This window comes from Eretmochelys imbricata, chromosome 4 (genome assembly GCF_965152235.1).
Source record: "Eretmochelys imbricata isolate rEreImb1 chromosome 4, rEreImb1.hap1, whole genome shotgun sequence".
NCBI lineage: Eukaryota > Metazoa > Chordata > Testudines > Cheloniidae > Eretmochelys > Eretmochelys imbricata.
The window spans coordinates 83,541,992-83,563,010 of NC_135575.1; the positions used below are offsets into that span (position 1 = coordinate 83,541,992).

Consider the following 21,019-nt stretch of genomic DNA (forward strand, 5'->3'; position numbering starts at 1 on the left):
GTCTCCACTGTGAAATCTGTATAGTAAAAAGGAGTTGTGTGTGTGTGTGTGTGTCTGTGTGTGTGTGTGGGGGGGGGGGGGTCAGAAGGTTATTGTAGGGGGGTTGCATTACTGCTCCCTTACTTCTGCACTGCAAAACAATGTTAACCGGGACGACTTTAAGTGAGGAGTTACTGTATATAGGTTCAACATAATGGGAAAAGCACAGAGCTACAGACATTGAAAATGATGGCAGGTTATACAAATAGTTATTTCTGATTCAGTTTAAGTCATACGATTTATTCTTTGTGTATCAATATACTTAATGGGTTTTGTTGTCAGTGTGTAGATATGGTTTCCCCGCCTCTTAAGACCAGGCATGCAGAAAAACTAGTATGTGCCGAGTTAGTTTAGTCTACTTAATCTGCCACCCAGAACTGAGGATACATTAACTAGATTTAAATAGAAGCTGTTTCCCTCAAGTGGAACATTTCTACAGGAAAGAAAAGCCATACGATTTTAAATCCATTTCACATACTTTGACAAAACAAGAGTGTTTTTTTCAGTAAGATGATATATTTTTCTTTCAAATATATGTACATACTGCGTGTTCAGATACTATAGAAATGGAGGCCATACAAGTACCTAGGATATTATTTCACACTCCTGCCTAACTACATAAGGCCATCAATTATTTCAACAACATTTATTCTGGCCTTAATATAATAAAAGTTTAAAAAACTAAAGAGAAACTTCAAGTGCTGTCTTATTAGCTTGGCAACCATTTAATAGTGGCCCATCTGATAGCAAGCAGCCTTTCTCTCTACATTGATCCAAAACAATACTTTTTAACCTACCAGATTCTCTCTTTCAATCCTTTGCTGCTCCTTTTGCCTGTTGAGAGCACTATGGTACAACTTAGGTGGCAGGCCAGCAGGTTTCTTCAGAGTGGCACTTTTGTTCCTGGGCTTTGCAGATTGTCTGGACAGTTCTTTTAACAGCCTTTGGTTTTCCCGATCAATTTGTCTTACTTCGTCATTTGTGAAAGAGTAATTTTTCCTTGACCCTGGAGTTGGCTGATCAATGACCAGTTGTTGCTGTTCCTTTTTCTCCAAATGTAGAAAAGCTTTAAAAAAAAATAAAAGCAAAAACACACAGATGAAAGACACCACGTGCAAATAATTTGATATTACTAGGATTTATTTATTAGACCTAAAAAAATAAGTCAGAATTTTTGAACATGTGGGCCTGCAGTTCAGCATTTAGACACCTAAATAAGTGGCCTTATTTTCATTAATGTCAAGCACCATCAACATATTATTTTAATGGGAGATGCCTGGCACCTCTGCAAATCATGCCACTTATTTAGTTAGAAAATGTTAGCCATCATGTTTTCTGCCCCTCCCGGTTTTAAACTGAAGAATCACACTTAGGACCTGTGCCTGAAAGGTGCTAAGCACCTGTGACTCCTACTGACATGGGGCTGAGGGTGCTGAGTACTTACCTCTCAGGCTCAGGCGTTAAAGAGCCATCAGTATGCAAATGCACGCAGTATATGCTGTAGATACTTTAACAAGGCAGAGCAAAGAGAAAAGAAGACTGTGTTATGGACACAAATCAGCAATGTGCAAAGCTGTTTCCTTTTGACTTATCAGCACAAGCTAGGCTCCAGGCAACCAAGAACCTACTGCTCTGTACCTTTACGCACATGCTCCTACACTCCCTTGTCCAGTGATAAAGTATAGTCAGGGAAGACTTTAGCTAAAGGAGCAACTATCTTCACTGTAAAAAGAAAAGGAGTACTTGTGGCACCTTAGAGACTAACCAATTTATTTGAGCATAAGCTTTCGTGAGTTACAGCTCACTTCTTCACTGTAGTTATTGTGGCACCAACAATCATTACAGATGTCACAGTAATCACATATATGCATGTGTGTCTATTGTTAATAGCATGCTACCATAGCACTGAACACAGGTATTTCACGATGATTGGTGGCACAGCAGTGCAGTATCATTTGTGATACTAACATAAGCCTCACAGAAGTTTTCTAGCAGTTGTAAAACAGTTTCAGGAAAGCCAGGGCTAGAAACTACCCCATGGCACCATCAATTAAGGTAAAATGAAGTTTTAGATGTTGACACAGCGTTTGCTCCCAACATGTACAAAGTTCTGTAAAATATCTGCCCCAATTGCGCAATTGCGATAGAATCACATTTTGGATACAGGAGCAGTTGCCTTTGTGAGGAATACAGGAACTAGGAGGAGAAAGTTGAGAACACAGCACTGGAACAAGGAGACAAAATGTATTTCCGAAGATTACTATAAATTTGGTACAGGACTCCCAAACAGAAGAGTTTTACAAGTGATCCTTGTTGGAGAGAGAGAAATAAGCGAATAAATGTATGGCCACTTTAAAACAAATAATAGAGAAAAAGAGATGAACCTGGCCTAGAAGTATTTAAATAGTCAATAAACAAAGAATTAAAATAGTGATATGGCAGCATAGACCAAAAGTCAAGCTTGAAAACACACACAATTCACACCTCAGAGTACTTCAATATGCCAAGGCAGATTCAGCATTTTTAAAATGGGCAATTCCTTGGATGGGAGATATTTGGTTCCAGGTGAAAAGAATCAGCATTAAAGGCCAAGCCTCTCAAAAGTGATTATTGGATGTCTGGTTTTTGGTGCCATTCCACACAGCTTCAAGGAGCACGATTTTCAGCAAATACTGAGCACCACCTTTGTAAAAAATTGGCTCCTTTAAAGGTATTTCAAGTTAGGTTCTCAAAAACTAAGGTACTCAAAATTCTTGGTCACTTTTGGAAAACTTGACCTGAGCGCTAACACTCGCAATGAGCCAGAAAAGCTTTAATTCAAATACAAACAGTTACCATGGGAACAATTGAACTTGACCAAGCCAGAAGAACCTCCGATAAATGTAAAAACTGAACTTCGGCAACACTAACTGCAGGACAGGTCACATCAGGAAAGACAGTTTAGTCAATTTATCAAGCTAGTATGCAAATTACCATGTAATATATACTACAATGCAAAACTAGTGAAGACCAAGTGTGCACATAACACATTAAAATGCCTTGAAAAACATCTTTGCAACTTAGTACTTCATTTATAAACAGAAGTATAATTATTTACCAAAGTCATTCAAAGATACAAATCTGGGTTCTGACTCATCCAGATAAACCCACAGAAGACAAAAAGGAACAAACTAAGAATACCTATGCTACATGATTCATGTGGAAAAATGAAGTGGCAGTGCTCTTCCTTAACACAACAATATCAAATATATCTCCGTGGGAACACGCAGAGCAAAAGCTGCAGAACATGAAAGTACTTGGAAGAGAGACACTAGTCACTTGGAAAATAGTCTGTAAAAGAGATTTGTTACATATTGTGAATGACAAACGTACACAATTGCCAACTTTATTACTCCAGAGATGTTGAAGACAAATGATCCCCTATAGCCATACTTCTTATGATTTCATAAGGTAGGCAAAGTCAGCACTTGGATAGGATCCAAGAGGGAAAACCAGCTTACTCTGAGAAAAAGTTTTCAACCAATTCCCTAGAATTGTGTTGGGGTCACTAAGCTCTTGGCAATGCAATCTCTCAGAAGAGACTATTCAGCCCCTGAATACTTGTTACTGAAAACCCCACACACTTCTCACACAGGAGGGAAGTGTTACTATTGGTCTACTGTTCAAATTCCACTTTGGTATGTTCAATTCCATCTCTTACCACACTGCTCCAATCACGTGGTACCTTCACCTCCTTGCCCAGAGATTAGTGATTACTGCTCTAGGGTTGCTGGATAGGGGACGCCTCACTGCTGCTGCTTTTTCTGCATCATCTCTCACTGCCACAATGTCTTCGGCCATGTTGCAGGTGTGACGGTGCACCTCATAAGGCTTTGTGGAAATATGTTTATGAATGTACATGACATAACTGGATTATGTTTTATGATACATATACCATGTAACATAGCTCTGTAAAGGTTATGATCTACTGAATCTATTCATCCTATCTGTATGCATGTACCATTTTTGTATTCGAAGTTATGAATACTGGCGGTATACTTGCTTGATTTTTAAGCAGCCTTAGTAAAGCATTTGGTCAGCTTCTTGAGAAAGAAATGTGCAAATTAAGTGCTCAATCAAGAAACAATTAATGAACAATGGTTCTCGGAAGGCTCCAATCCACGCAAGAAGTCTTCCTGGAGACATTCAAGATAGCATGTGCACAATATCTGCTGTCTGTAAAAACTGAGTCATGCATGGACATGTGACTTGCCCATGTGAATTCAAAAGCTCCATCTTGGAGCTGGACTTTGCGTAGGAGAGAGGAGAGGGTCTCCACTCACAAGAGAAGGTCTATTTAAGCCCGTGGAAGACCCCTCCATTTTGTCTTCAGCTGGCTAGCCAAAGGATACCTGAAAGAAACTGGAAATGAAGGACAGTAACCCCAGGGGATGTGAGTGATTGCTGGACCCAGATTAGAAGGAGACTAGTCTGTAAAAGGAAGCTTACTGGAACACCTCTGAGGATGAGGTTTTAATCTGTATTCAGTTTTCTTACTGTATTAGGCACAGACTTGGGTGTTCTATTTTATTTTGCTTGGTAATTCACTTTGTTCTGTCTGTTACTACTTGGAACCACTTAAATCCTACTTTCTGTATTTAATGAAATCACTTTTTACTTATTATTTAACCCAAAGTATGTATTAATACCTGGGGGCGGGGGTGGGGTGGGAGGGGGACAACTGTGCATACCTCTCTATCAGTGTTATAAAGAGGGCAAACAATGTATGAGTTTACCCTGTATAACTTTTATACAGGGTAAAACAGATTCATTTAGGGTTTGGACCCCATTGGGAGTTGAACATGTGAGTGTTAGAGACAGGAACACTTCTTACGCTGCTTTCAGTTAAGCTTTCAGTTTGTTCAGACCTGGGTCTGTGTTTGTGGCCAGCAAGTGTGTCTGGCACAGCCAGGCAGGGCTCTGGAGTCCCAAGCTGGCAGGGAAAGCAGGGGCTGAAGTAGACTTGGCACATCAGCTGGCAGCCCCAAGGCGGTTTCTGTGATCCAACCCGTCACAGCAGGCTCCAGGTTCTGAAGCTCCACTGTCCAGCCCAACTATTAGCGATTTTAGCCATCAGTTATTTTCACTGGGTAAGAGGGGAACTATGCCACAGCCGCTTCCTCTGCATCATCTCTCATTGCAACCCAGCTCATCTCTGATTGGCCCATGATGCTAACCTCTATCACCCCACTTGTTAAATTTTCAAAACAAATATGCTTGTGCTTTCTCTCATGCTGGAGCAGGAGGGGCTCCCTAATAGTATCTGCAAAGCTACCTCATTATCAATCTTCGTTTCCCATCTCAAAACTCTCCTTTGCTGCGATGCATATAAAAAACCTGACAACAGTTAGGCCCTTGGTGTGCTGAGATCACAACCTATTACACTGACCAATACTGTTTCCTTGCACTCCCCCACTTCTGTCTGTATCCATCTGTTGTCTCGTCTTATGTTTCAACTGTAAGCTCTTTGAGACAAGGGCCATCTTTTTTTGCTCTGTTGTACACCACCTAGCACAGTCTGATCCTGGCCCATGACCAGAGCTCCTATTATGGCAATACAAGTAATACCATAACTAAACACAAGACTCTTCACTTCATGTCCTAACTGGTATAGCAGAACACAGTAATGCTACATAACATTTGTCACAATTCATCCGAAAGATGTACTCCAACGAAGAGTAAAGCAATTCCTACATATATAGTTAATAAACTTCATCAAGCTCTTTGAGATCCTTAGAGATCAATATGCATAAGTCTCATTACCTCACTTATCTTCTGCCTTCATAGATTTCTTTACTGCTCTGATACATTCTTAAAAGCATAAGGAATGTAGTGGTGAAAAAAAGTAATGAAGGTATGAGGTAGTGCAAATACCATTCTCAGTCCATTCAGTACTGGTCTGCAAATGCTTTCAGGATTGCCTCAGGGGATCCAAAAAACCTCTCAACCAACTGTTTACGTGGAAGTGGTATGCAGGAGCTGCATCAGCCTATATTTATTTCAGGAGTCTTATGCAGGCAGTAGTGTGCAATTTCTACGGCACAGAGCTGGACTGGCATCTTGCTGGGAACCCTGGGACAACTAATACATATTTACATACATTTACATGCATTGTACCAGTTTGACATCCTCAGATGGATTTATCCATCTATGTTTCATTTACTGGTTCATTTTACAAACTATAAACCTGTTTTTCTTCCCTTTCAGTTTTATTCTCTTCTCTTTCCTTCTGTCATTTTATTTTTTGTGCCTTTTCCCCCTCCTCTTCTCTACTTCCTCAGCTTCCCATCACTCCCTGTCTCTTTTCTTCCATTCTTTCCACTTTCATCCTTTCATCCTTCTCCATTCATCCCATCAATGCCTTGGCCACCATCACTACCTCACCATTAACATGAGCTATTCCACTTGCAACCTGAAGAGAGGCTCTGCTCCTCTCCCTGAGGCTATTCGATCTAGGTGGTCTCACTATTATTAATGCTGTAATATGGAGCTCAATTCTGTTACCAGCCTCTTGATGGCTCCTGAGGATAATGGGTTGCTGACAGTAGTATAGCAGGTGCACAAACACTGGAAAGGAACAGCTAGTGACCCAGAAAGGGGAAAAGCTGTGGAATCTCACTAAGGAAAAATTCTGCGATGAAGTGCTACTCAGTGCTGCCTCTTAATGGCAGACTTTTGGGCTGCCAAAAACAAACCATTCTCCACTCCTTGACATGTTGAGCCACACAAGGCCCATGAGTTTTGCACTAGGGTTCCGAGCTGGTAGTGTCTGTGCTGCAATCAGACAGGATTTCTAAGGAAATCCCCTGTCTTAAAATCTTTCGCTACTCATCAGCCATCTGTTTTTCTGTGACTCTTGGCTCTTACTTGTCTATGACCAGTATACATTTCTTCCCAGTATGGCTTATGGTGTGGCCTGCACAAAGAAACACAACTGGGTTAGAAATTTCAGTTAGTTCGCCCATTCAAAGTTGCTAAAAACAGCATGAATCACTGTGTCAGATTGGATGCACAATTTACTTAATTTACTGAGTAATAAAATAACTTCAGAGCTCTTTCCTAATGTAAATTTTGGAACCCACTAATACCATGATAAATGGCACTTACGCATCTCAACCCTTCATTGATTGAAGCCTCTACACAGAGAGCATCTTCTAACTGAGAGTGCCTTAGTTTCTTGAAATGGGTAAATAATCCCAGTCTTGTTCTATTATACAGTCCCTATGGAGCACAGTAAAGATTAAATATTTAGTCAAGGAAAAAATACATACATGTTTTCTCATGAGAGCAAAACATTAGCAACCTTAGCACTACAAATTAAATGCTTGTCCCTACCCAACCAGATAATACTGCATAATCTCACTAAAATCACACCTTACTAAACTGCACTGAAAATACATAAGGGGAGGAGCTATCTAGTGAAGTACAGGAGCTTAGGGTTGATAAGGGTGACCCAATGTTCCCATGGGTCAACTAGGGTTATAAGCAACATATCACACTTCCCTTCCCCTCTCCTGGTACCCTGTTCTGCTCTGTACACTCTCCCTGAAGGTCTGGTACTGGCCAGACATGGTACTGTGCTAGACAGACTCTTGGCCTGACCCAGTATGGCAGTTCTTATGATTGTGTTTATTCAACCAGCTGTATAACTGGTTGAATAAATTTATCTGAGTATTTACTAAGATATTTGCCGCTAACATTTAACCAGATAAGATTTCAAGTTATTACAAGTTTGTGATATGCCCCCTCCACTACTCCTTTCCTTAACTTCATTCTTTGGATGATTACAATGACTATCCACTATTTTATACTATACAGACCGGTACAGTAAAGTCCTATTTAGGGCTCAGATCCTTCACACCAAGCACGTGGGTGAACCCCTACTTCAAATGGCATTTTGCAAGGCGTAAGGGTTCAGTTGCACTACATCCATTGCAAGATCAGGGCCTAGCTTATGACCAGAGTAACGTCCTCTGCTATAGGACTTCCAGTAGGCAGACACATGAAAACCAAGGCTTCGTTCCTTGGAGGTGGAGAGGAAGGAGAAAATATGAAGGGGAGTGGGAGAAAAATTATAGGCATATATAAATATGAAGGCAGTCTTCATAATGTAACCTGATGAATGCCCTTTTACCTCCAAGCCTGCACATACCTGATAGGGCAGATGACGGACTGGCAAGGAGAATTCTGTGGTTGTTGAGGGAGATTTTAAAAGGAAAAATGAAGGGGTGTGAAATATTATAGGCTTTTTATGGTGCTCATAAACATTAATTGAATTATCCTTACAATAGTTCTGTGTGGTAGGGAACCAAAAAAAAAACACAAATTAAATGATCTGATCAAGGTCATACAGAAAGTCTGTAGCAGACCCAAATATAGAAGCCAGATCTCCTGAATCCCAGTACAGGGCCTTAACCGCAAGAATACCCACCCTCTTCATGGGAAGGAACTGAATGGAAAGGGTGCAAGAAAAGAGAATGCTGAAAAGTAAACTACTAATGGTAGAGTGAAAGTGAGAAGGGGATTTCAGGGAATGGATTTAATTTAAAGACAACACTGTGAAGGTTCATCGAGAGGCTGACATGAATGAGATCATTTTCTGCATAACATGATCCACAAGAAGATTTTTTGATAGGCTCACTTTTTGTTAATGAGTAATAGGCCTATCAAAAAGACATCTAGGTTCCACAAGTGACCAGTCAGCATGGCCTCAAAATGTCAGACTCTCTTCCAATCCCTTACCAATCTATCAAAAGTTAGGTTAAACAAATTTGCCTTGCACCATGCCCCAAAGGTCATCACATTCTGGCTTTGGTGGATTGTAAGTAGGCATTCCAGAGATAGCATCCCCCTCCATTCACTTCCCTCTCCAAAGCTCACCTATAGAGACTGACAAGGCTTATCCACAAACAAAAATTGTGCCAGTTTAACTAAAGGTGCCATGTTGCATTGGTTTAGTTAAATCACAGCAATTTTATTTGTAGACTGGGCCTTACAAAATAATACTAGTGCTCAGACATGAGAAACAGAGCTCCTTAGACAAGCCTACTGATTTCTTAATCTGAATAACTAATGATTGCTTTGAGACCTTTTCTAGACTGAAATGTATTTGTGTAAGATGTGTAAAGGTTAAGTGGTCAGAAAAGATTTTTCAATTTCTGAAATTTTGATATACCTAGTTTAGTTTCTGATTAACAAACAGCAGTAACAAATAGCAGTATTTGCATGTGTAGAGTCATGCAGAGTACATTTCTAATTTCCTCTTAGAAGTGAAACACTGAAAGAGATGTTTTGGTAACAAGGGCCTTCGATGGTTTCCATGGAAAGAAGGTTGACTTTTAAATCTATAAGCACAGATAATGATAGCAATAAACAATTCAGCAACTCAAACATTCAGATGATCTAGCAGAATAAAAATCCAACCTCTTAATTATTGAGCCTAGCGAGTTAAAGTAGAGTGGTAGGGTTGATTTAGCTGTCTTACGTGATTTAAATTGCCGCGTCAGCACAAGTACGTATCTCTACACCAGTCTCTCCAGTCCAAGTAGGGAATTACGTTGCATCAATGCTTGTACCAACACTTGTACCTCAGGACTTGCCAGATATTCTATTTTACTCTGTTCCATTGTCACATGTATAATACAAATTAAAGAATACACAAAGATTAAATAGGATCAAGTGTTTATGTAGGACACTATTGGACGCCTTCAGAAACAAAGTTGATGTTTATTCATTTATATTACAAGGAAGACAATAAAAACCCTTCAGACATCAGAAAATATGCATCTTTTCACAGATTTTTCGGGAAGGCTACATTTCTTTTAAAATTTAAAATTTAAGAAGAGATCCTTAAGTTTCTAGCTTTTCAAAATATGAAGGCAGTCTTCATAATGTAACCTGATGAATGCCCTTTTACCTCCAAGCCTGCACAAACCTGATCTGATGAAACAGTGATTTTTAAATCTAAGAGTATAATAAAAAAATTTTAATGGTCTGTTTTAATTTGGATGTAGGAATGCTACTCTTGTTTAACAGACTCAAACCACTATCATCCAGCAAATGCACTTGCTCAGCATGGCTGGGAACATCTATCATATAACATATATCATATATATGAATGGAGAAGCCCTAGAAATAGGTCTTGAACCTTTGATTATGCAAAGATAAATTCTGTTTTCTGGAGAAGAGACCATAGTAAAGGGTAAACACAATTGCAATGCGTTCAGCTGAATGTAGTCAAGTTTGCACCACCTTACAGTTTTCCATAATAGTTTGTTTGAAACCAGCAGGCCATTTAGTTACATAGTAATGATACTAAGCTCAGATAGCGCTTTAGGAGTAATGTACATATAATCCCTATTTTACTGATGAAGTATCTAAGACAGAGGAGAAATTAAATGACTTGCTAAAGGACATGTAGCAGGTCAGTGGCAGCGCCAATAATAGAGTCCAGGTCTCCCAACTGCCAGTCCAATACCCTATTCACTGCATCATTCTGTGTCCCATACTAAGTTAATAGAGAATACACAAGAAGGAATTTATTGATTAATCCTCACAGCAACCCAGTTGGTATCAACCTGGTTTAACAGATGAGGAAATAGATGAGGAAACAAAGGGTCAAATTCTGTAATGTTTTATCTCATTACTATTTCATTCATTCATGAGACTTCAGTGGAGATACACCTGGCATAAGTCAGCACAAACTTTGGCTTATAGATGATCAAGTGACTTGCTTAAGGCCATAGAGTAAGTCAGTAGTATAGTGGAGGTTAGAACTCTGGAGTTCCTAGCTCCCAGTCCTGTGCTCAATTCATCTCTTATCTGTGGAATCTTAGTGCCTTTCAGTGACAACCAACACTAGATATAAATAGGGTCCAGAAAACCAGCACAAGAAAAATCCCCCAAATTCCAGAGCTGGCTGGGGCTTGGAGAGTAGAAATGGAAATCCTTTTTCAGACAATGCTGAAAGTATTCTTGCCTATCAATTTTGTCCACAGTGTATTTATTATTTCCTGTTTGATAAATTTGTTTTCAGATTACTCAGACTGCAACAGAAAAGATAATGCATCTCACACATTTATGGTTTCAAATTTTAAAATTATAGCGTTATACTTCAGATCTTATTCTAATTTTCTATAAAGTATTAAAGATTAGTCTGATACATGAGCAAAACAGAAGTAAAGTCCATGTATGAAACTCTTATATAGGAAAACTGTATGTACCATGCACTCTGTAACATTGGAGCGGTGTAACGCTATTTGCAGAATCACAAGCACTGTCACAATGAATACAGCTTCGCCATGGAAAGTGGAGAAAATGACATACACAGAAATTTACTAAGCTAAGATATTAAGTATTTATATCAAATTAGCGCCATAAGGCCTCATCCAGGATTGGGTCCCTCTTGGGCTGACTACTGTGCCAACAGAGGTTGAGAGTTCCTGCCACAAAGAGTTTACAATCTCTAAATTTGGCCACAACAATCAAAGCCCCATTTTATATTAACCTGTAGATGAAGACCACATGTTTGAACTCCCACATTTCCCCTCCCACCTAGGTTATGGGTTTTGGTTTTTTTTAAATTGTATTTAAAAATTTTCTGAAAAAAATGATCAACTTGCTCTCTCACCTGTTCTCCTTCAGTAGTGAATGGCCTGGGATCTTCCTCATACCGATGTATTTAAAATCTCATACAGCATGGACATGATCTGTCAGGCACTGAAATGCTAATGGTAACTCTTATAATCAGCATGTCATAATTGATAATCAGCATAATGACATCAGCACTGCTTCATAATGGAATGCCATAAGTAACCTCAAATGTGAGCTGAATTTTTTTAAAAGTATGAACCACATCATATACCACACCACACTGTTGAGCATTTATATAATGCTTTAGAGAGGTGCTACCAAGTGAAAATGCACTTGGACTCACTGGAGGGCAGAAGGAGAGTCAAGAAAGGGGCAAAGACTGCCCAAAAGGTTGGAGTCCTATGCCTCCTTCCACTCCCTGCCATATATAAACTTAAGAAAGTGGGTGAGTCTTGAAATTTTACCTAGTTCATCCTTAAAGACATCAAGAAAATATTTATTTTTATTTTCAGAATTAATAATCCTGATTTTGGACAGACACAGCCCTTAGTTTTTATATTTATTTTACTCATTTCTATAGTACCTACTGCAATGGTTACAGAGATTAACACACAAATCAGATGGGCTATCCAGAAAGAATAAGAACAAACACTAAGCCCTATATACAAGCCTCACATAAGATCCCTAGACTCTAAAGGCACGGGGTTCTCAAATGACACAGCCTAGCAGCTAATCACAATGTTCATACTTTTAAAAATTAGCTAGAAGATCTTTGCTGTCATAGAAATTGGGCATGGTCTCACATAACTGGATTCCAGACCATTCAGGACTAAAGATCAATGACAGAATCTTGAATATAACCTGGAAATGAATAAAAAAATCAATGTGGATATTAAGCACACATTTTGAATTCACACCAGCGAGCACCACTCAGGAGGTGGACAAATGCATTCTCCAAACTACAAACTGAAGGTAAGGAGTAGAAACTTAAAGGCAAATTTTATCCTTAGTTGTAACACTGACATTTTTATTTTAAAAGACTGGTTAAGATCTCTAATCAATCTTTGTAATTGTAATAACATGAGTCTATTTTAAATTCCATGAGAGGAGCTAAAGGGGGACCAGAACTATTTCTTCTAACTTCTCAGATTTAGTAGTATTCTCAGTCTGAGAACAAAGTGATGAACTCTAGTTTGAGCTTGGTTTACGGTTGAAGGTTACAAATTGTTTTGAGGAAAAATATATGTAGCAAGGATCCTTTAACTCTACTAAGAGTAGCATTGCTGGTCGAATGAAGCAAGGCCTTACCCGCAACTTCATGGCACCTCTGTTTGTCTGCCAGGCAATAACTTTGGAACACACATCCAAGCAATTCCAGAATGTCAGGGAATATTCCAGGCATCATGGAAGAGTCTGATTCAGAGAAAAGTCAGGACCCCCAACTGCCTGGTGATGTCAGTAGAGGAATCTCTCTGACACCCCCTACTACTGCATACACATAGCAAATTGAGCTGCTGTCTCTGATGTATGGGGAGACAGACTCCAGGCTAGAACAGAAACAAGAGAAACCTTTTTTTCTGGGGCGGGGGGGGGGGGGGGGAAGGAAAAGAGAGACTGGAGAAGAGCACAAGCATCAGGGACAACAGGGATGCGGCAGTTGTGGTGAGGGAAGGAGTTATAGCTCAGTTAAAGCACTTAGAGCTAAGTTAAAGAAGAAACTTCCTGTTCCACCTGAAATGGAAACTATTGTTAGGCTAGTCTGCACCAGGTGCTTGGGATTGTCGATGTACATAAGCCTGGGTCTATTGAATTTGTTCACAGACTACTCCATTGGAGAGGAGAGATAGACCAACCCAGATAATCTTTTTACAACTGCCAGTAAAATACCAAGATACCTTGCTATCATGAGATCTAATTCTTGCTAAAGTATCTAGAATGAAAAATGCCCATCACACCCTTCTGTTGAAGACGACAGGCCTTTCTAAGGGAAGTCTGGGACATGAAAACCAATTGAATTAAAGTCTAGTTTATATCTGGGAGCAAGATGAAGCAGGAATGAACACCAGGACAAGCTCCAAAAGAAAAGATTATGCTCTAATACACAAAGGTTACGCATCTCAAAATATATACAATAAAAACTCTGACTGGTGGTGTTTTAAACAGGCTACTTCATCTTCAATGGAACCTTGAAATACGTGTTATCTACGTATGTTAAACAATCTGTTTCACCTTGTATTTAGCTGTGACACTGGTTAAGTTTCCCAGACCTGAAGAAGAGCTTGCGTAAGCTCAAAAACTTGTCTCTCTTTCATTAACAGAAGTTGGTCCAATCAAAGATAGTTTTTAAAGATGTGGGTGAGGTAATAAGTCATTAGCAATTTAGATATTTGGTAAATGTATTCTGCTTGGACAACACTTCTACCCAATTTCAAGTAAAATCTTGGTTTACTGTAATCCTAATATTGCTGTGGCTTCCACTTATTTAGATCAATTCTATTCCTATCACTTGACAAGTAGCTGACCTTGTTATCCATATGACCACTAGAGGCCATATCACAGCTTGCCTAGCAATAGGCAGTGGTTTTGTCAGCAATAGATTACAGTACTGGAATAAAGTGACTTACAGGGTACGTCTACACTGCAATTAAAAACCGATGGCTGGCCTGTACCAGCTGACTCAGGCTCATGGGTCTCAGGCTAAGGGGCTGTTTAACTGCAGTGTAGATGTGCGAGCTCAGGCTATAGCATGAGCTCTGGGACCCTCCCATCCCACAGGGTACTGGAGCCCGAACATCTACAAAGCAATCAAATGGCACCTTAGCCTGAGCCTCAGGAGCATGAGTCAGCTGGCATGGGCCAGCAGCAGGTTTTTAATTGCAGAGTAGACATACCCTTCGATGTAGTCACCTGTTGTTATCATCCATCATTCTGAAGTTCTCTCTCGTTCATAATTCTGGGCTCTTATTAAATGACTTTAAAAAAAAAACAAAAAAAACCAGTCATAGAACTGCCCTTTAGTACCTGCCTTAAAGAAGTTCAAAAGCAATTGAAATAACAGGGAGAAAGTTAAATCAGAACAAATTTTGTTCTGACTGAATTCCAAGTGCATACATTAAAGTGGAAGAACTTAAATATTTGACTACTTACACACTGAAAATTGTGTTCCTATAGCAAAAAACATTACAGATTTGAGAAACTCAAAAGATTTATTTTACTAGTTAAATGTGCTTTAAATTAAAAATTTTTCCAAACTATAATAGTATGGAATGGTTTGCCAGTTTTATATAAGTACATACTAAGGGCACATAGCATGAGGAAAAATGTATGCTAAAAATCCTTGTCAGCTGCTATACATTTGTAACAATATACATATTGTTCTATATGCTCAAACTGAAACAGTCATTTTAAACCATAAAAGTTATTTTACACTGTACCCCATTACAGGATGTACAAGCCACACCACTTTCTTCACTTACCATCCAATATAGCTGACTGTTTCAACACAAAGTTTACTCTTTGAACGTCATGTTCTTTTTATAGTTTTCCCCCATCTTTTCTCCTTAATACCATACCATGCTATTCTGTCTTAATTTTCTCCCCATATCAAAAAGATACTTTCATGTTACCACTTGGCTCAGTTCTGCAAGTTGAATGCCTCCAGCACGAGGCACATCACCCACAACCTCAATATGAGCTGGGGGTGCATTCACCTCAGGGAACTGTACCCATGTAATTGTTACATACACTTATGCCTGGGTATACTTGTTACCAATATTATACCATCATCCTTCTTATGTTTCATTAGTAAGGTTTAATAAAATTGTATTAAAAGCATCTCTGACAGTCTGATGTCCGATAATCACACATTGCTCACATTATGCTCATAATAAAGCAATTCTTATGGTTAAACATTTCTGTTGCACGTTTCTGTTCTCTCTGAAAAATTACTTTACCCTGCACTCATTTTGTGCATTCTGAAAAAGCTCAAAAAAAGTGTAAAAATAATTATGGAATAAAAGTGTCTGTACTCCCAGAGTAGTCACTTTCCAAAGGTCAATATCTGATCTGCTTTAATTTTTGAAGTACCGAAAGTAATCACAGCATCTTATGCTTGCAAGTTTAATTGTTCTAGACTGAAGTCATTTGGGAATTATATAAGAGTTAATCAGCATCATTAACTGGTAAATGTACCTAAATTCCACTTCTCGCCTCCTGACTTGTATTACTTAAAGACAGCCATGAGTAATTGCTTTTCCGTTTTGTGGAAACAAACTTGCTCCTTATATTCACATCCTTGGAGAATAATTTTTATTATAGTTCCTATTTTATGCATGTGACAAAGTTTGGGCATCAAACCAAAAAATTCCAAGGCCCTCTTCCTCCAAAAAAACCCCAGTTTGATTTGAACTGAAACAAGTTTTTTGTTGTTGTTGAATTGAAAAACAAAAACAAAACAAATTGTTTCAAAAAAAAAAATCAACCAAAATGTTTTGAGTCAACCTGAAATTAATTTTTTAAAAAAAATTTTAATTTTGAATTTTCCGTTTGATTCAGCTATTCCAGGTATTTTTCATTTTTTTTAAACTGGCCAAATTTGAAATAAAACACACCATTTCAAATAAAAAAGCCTAAATGAAGTGTTTCAACTGCTTAAAAAAAAAAAGTTTTTTCAGCTGAAACTATTTGCCCAATTTCATGAATAGTTTCATTCCCCTTTCGACAAAAAAAAAATGTTAAAAACATTTCACCCAGCTCTACCCAAAGTTTAATTACCTACCAATACTATGTACGAACATGATGCTTTGCTGAGTGCATGAAATCACCATTAAGCAGAGCTGCTAGAGCATAGGGAACATCAGACAAGGACCAGCAAAGCCTTCTTTTCTTGCCCACAGTGCAGCTTCCAAACAGCTAAAAATTTGGTCCATTACACCGTGAGAGTAAAGACAGAAGGAATCACTGAGAAAGCAGGTGCACAACTCCTAGCTTAGATGTGCTCATTGCCTGATCTTCTGATGCTCTCATCCCACTGAGGAATGTTGGGGATAGGACAGCAAACGGGACACCAGGCTCCTTCTCACCAACAATAAAAAGACATTTCATAAAGTTACTGGGGAAGGAAAAGCTACAGTTTAAATGAAAACCTCTCAAAGACTATTTGACTGTTCATTTTTTTGTTGTTAGAATATTTTCATCATTCAATATTTGGAAAGAATTTTAAATTTATCATAAGGCACCAGAAGTTAAAATGTATTTTGTAAAATGTTTGTTATTTATAGCGGTGTGTAGTTTTGAGCTGCATTTAAAAGTTGAGAATGTCTATAATTTGATAGATTCCCCACAATAAAAGTTTGGTGTTTTTAAAGAAAATTGCTAGTATTTTCTATTTGAGTTATTAAATGGATCATAATTTGACAAATCAAAGTACAATGTTAATGGATTGGTGAAAATATCAATCCTATTTGGATATGCATCACATAGCTACTTATCCCTTTACCAGTAAGAGTTTATTAGAGGAGCACTTCCATTAGTCTACTGATGTACCAGCATGCCATTACACAAACAAACAAAACCACAAGGCATCTTTAAAACTGATGCAACTTGGTCTGAAGCAAATTTTAAAAGAAAAAGCAGCACACACAATGACCCCTAATTTCCATTAGTACTCAATGCCATAGCCCCTCTTGACACAGAAAACGTCACACTTTACAAATAAATTTGTATAAATTTTGTTTAAGAAAAATCACCTTTCAAAAGCTGATTCAGGTCCACAGCATCATGCAAGACCTTTTGATTATGTCTGCGATCAAACTCAGCATCTAGTGAGAAAGATACAGATGTAAGACTGGGTCTCAATTTTCCATTTTCTAGTCTGCTAGGCTTTACAAATTTTGTATTGTACATAAATTCCTCAAAATTACCATGCAATTCTTGGCTCACATTTTCTTGTCTTTTTACTTTCAGTTTCTTATCATTTGATGCTGCAAGTTCAAAAGATTGGACAGGACTGATGTCTGGTGTTGATAGAGGTGTTACATCAGTCACTGTATCTTCAGACTCCTCTGTGTATTCACCAAGCTTTGGTTTTACTTCTACCGACTTTATTCCCGGCCTGAATTTTTGTCTTGGAGATAGAAGAGCCAAGTTACATATACTTCCCTTTGAGGAAGACTGTGATGAATCTGATATGCAGCTATCAGAATCCATATCTGAACCATCTGTATCTGAACTTGAGGAGGAAGAAGAGGAGGAGGAGGAGCTAATATTGGTATACTTTTTGTTAACTTTCTTTATGCTACTGGATTGCTTAGCTGATTTAAGTCTAACCCTTTGTTTTTTGCCATCATCACTACTGTCTTCTTCATCTGTATAATAATCCTCCTCACCTTCTCTAACTATTTTGGGGATCCCAGCTGGAATGCTTACACGTATTCTTCTACGTAGCGCAGAATTTCTACCAGATGTACTTGCATTTTCTGAACTTAAAGAAACTGACTCTGATGAAACATTCTCACTATGGTCAGTGCCACCATTTATGGAATATTCCTTTGGTGATTCTTTCTTTTTCTCTTCACTTTCCTCCTCAGAATTGTGTTCTTGCCTCAGTTTCGTTTCCGATTCAGAGTCTGATTTGGCGATGTGCATACCTCCATTTTCAATGAGCTCACTATGTTCTTCGCCATTGGCTATAACAGGGTTTTCTTCTTTCTTTGGCTCTTCCTCAAAATCACTATCAAAGAAAGAGTGGTCCACTTCAGCCTCTGACACATCTTCGTACCGGTCCATCTCAAAAGTTATTGTACAAATTCCAACTCCTGGTCCTGCAGGTGTGAAAAAGGGGTTTCAAAATATTAACAAAAAGCAGAGGAAAGTATACCCTTAGTATAATTGTAGGTTATATTATTAATTATATTATACTTCTATGATATAATTAAATATGTTATGGACCAGGTAAGTTAAATATTTATTTATAGTTTTATATGGGCCAAATAATATGGTAAGAGGCTGCAGATTTAAGAGAAACGAGCTCAAAGAAAGGAGAAGCGGCACAGAGTTGGAACTAGGACAGCAGACCTTGTGAAATTCATAAATTAGCATAAATTAGGGGCAAAGCTGGGGAAGAAGGGACAGTGTACTGCTTTTGGACTCCACAAGGCAGTTTAATGAGGAGGAGACCAGGGGAAACTATCAACCCAGCATAGCTCTTAAGCTGTGCAAGGCAACAGAACCACAGATCTTTAAGAAAGGGGAGCAGAGACCTAAACCTTGCAGAACTCCTTATCTGGGGAAACTTCTAAACTGGCTTGACACTAATGATACTAGGACTGCCTCAAGTGCTTTTTGAAGTACGGACATTCCACAGGGCCCCTTGTTCCCAGTTCTCTCCCCACTTTTCAACTGCTCTGAAGCTTCAGAGCTTTATAAATCATGCACCACTACATGAAAAGAAATGGACCACATGTAGCTCAAAAGCACCATACAGCAGCTTACATAGTAAGAAACCAGGGATTCTATTGAGATCCAAAGCTTCAAAGAGCCAATGAAGCAAAAGGAGACCAAGTGAGCTAGACACCTTGCAAAGTTCCTAAGCACTGCAGGGCAACAGAAGTGGAAGGAAGCCTGGGGAACCATCAACTCTGCAAAGCTCCTGAATTCCTCCAAGGCTGTTGAAATAAGGACAGAGGAAGCAGGACAAGACATGCTTTCCCCTCCAGCCCCTGCCTTCCTCTTAAAAGTCCGGGGTAGAATTTGAGTTTAGCAGTATTTATCACTTCTTGAGTTGATTGGCTTCAAATATCCCATAGAATCTGACACCCAGCTCTCAGATGCATTCCTAAAAATAGCCTAAAAGGAAATGTAATGCTAAAAAAGCTTTAGTATAACAACTTTATTATAAATATTAAAGAATGAAAAAGGCAAAGTTAAAAAAAAAATCTGTATCTTACATACTTATTATTAAAATAAAAACTGGGAAGTGTAAAATGTCACATTAGATATTCCCAGAACAATCTTACTTGAATTCAGGGTGGATTAAAACACACACAACCCCCCCCCCAAAAACAAACAAACAAACAAACAAACAAACAAACAAACCCCAAAACCCCCAATGATTTAAAAATAAATCGGATTTTTTTTTAAATTTAAATCAGATTAAATTTAAATTTAAATCAGATTTTTTGGATAAAATGCTTTTTGAGGAAAAAGCACATATCTAAAGATAGTTTTAATTAAGATAAATTATAGTTCAAAGATCTCTCATCATGGAATAGGGATTATAAATGCTAATTCTATAGTATGAGACAATATATTCATGTAATGTTTAAGAAAACTTTTCTTAAGGAGTTCCAATAGTTCATGAATTAAGGACCCAATGTTATGGAGGTTCCAGGGGCTTCTGTATAGATTATTTAGGTTAATCTTTCTATCTACCCAATGGTATCTTCTAGACTGAGCACTGAGTCCCATCAGAGATGTTTAGTTTTGCAGTTCTCAAACTGTGGTTTTGTGTCTCCAGAGATAACATGCTTATTAACAGCAAAAATGTTTTTAAATAAAAATAGAGGTGAGAAATAACAGACCTCAACCCTACTGTCCTTCTGCAAATTTGTGTACACAGAATCAATCCCTTACCTCTCTCTCTCTAAGAGTGCAAAGTTTCAAAAAGTTCACTAATGGTTGGGGGTGGAATAGCTTTGGACAAGGAGAAGAAGTCTGGAGATAAAATGTGAGAATGGAGGGACAGGCCGTAGAAACAAAACTGAAACTGTTTGAGCAGCATATTCCAGAAGTCTTGAGGTCTTTTGAGTGTAGCCTTCATTGATTTGAGATCTGCCATACCATTCTCTCACTAGAAGGGAAAACCTATAATGGCAGGAGGCCGTAAAAGAGACCCAGCTGGGGAATATTTTAATGAAGCTCCTCTACCTGTGGGTAAGATAGGCATGAGTGCAAAATGCAAACAGTGCAACGAAGAAATGCAAGGCCTGGTTGCCCGCATGAATCATCATCATGAGAAGTGTTCCTTCTCAGGAGGAAGCTGCATTGAAGAGGATGAAACGAATATGTCTGAACATACAAGATCTTCAGTTGGTAAACTTTTTTATTACTTCATACTTCTTTCTTAAGGACTGCCGGTCTTCCTTCTGGACTATTCTTGAATTCTTACGCTTGAGCAAAAAATAGAGTTGTTACTCTATAGCACTATCATTTTAGACGCAGTTGTGACAAAAAATAATAGCTGAAATAGGCATATCTTCCCTTTACAATTTCCCCTTTAAAGTAGTACTGAGTGTCAGTGAATGCAATGAGTAATACTAAATGAGCAGTATGGTAATAATAATTAAATAAC

The 21,019-nt window shown here is 38.5% G+C and overlaps 1 protein-coding gene across 3 annotated transcripts in view; it reads right to left on the reverse strand.

The window, feature by feature from the left end:
* The window catches only part of CFAP97 (cilia and flagella associated protein 97), a 55,472-nt gene that overhangs the window by 15,326 nt on the left and 19,127 nt on the right, over nt 1–21,019 (reverse strand). For 2 of the 3 annotated variants that reach the window (XM_077815545.1, XM_077815547.1), the window contains exons 2-4: nt 17,592–18,491; nt 17,418–17,489; nt 837–1,105 (exon numbers count right to left, since the gene is read on the reverse strand). In XM_077815545.1, coding sequence (XP_077671671.1) covers nt 837–1,105; nt 17,418–17,489; nt 17,592–18,456 — 1,206 coding nt within the window. In that variant the 5' untranslated portion in view covers nt 18,457–18,491. Of the gene's footprint in view, nt 1–836; nt 1,106–17,417; nt 17,490–17,591; nt 18,492–19,243; nt 19,571–21,019 lie in introns of those variants that run through there. The other variant, XM_077815546.1, reaches the window with a different exon arrangement.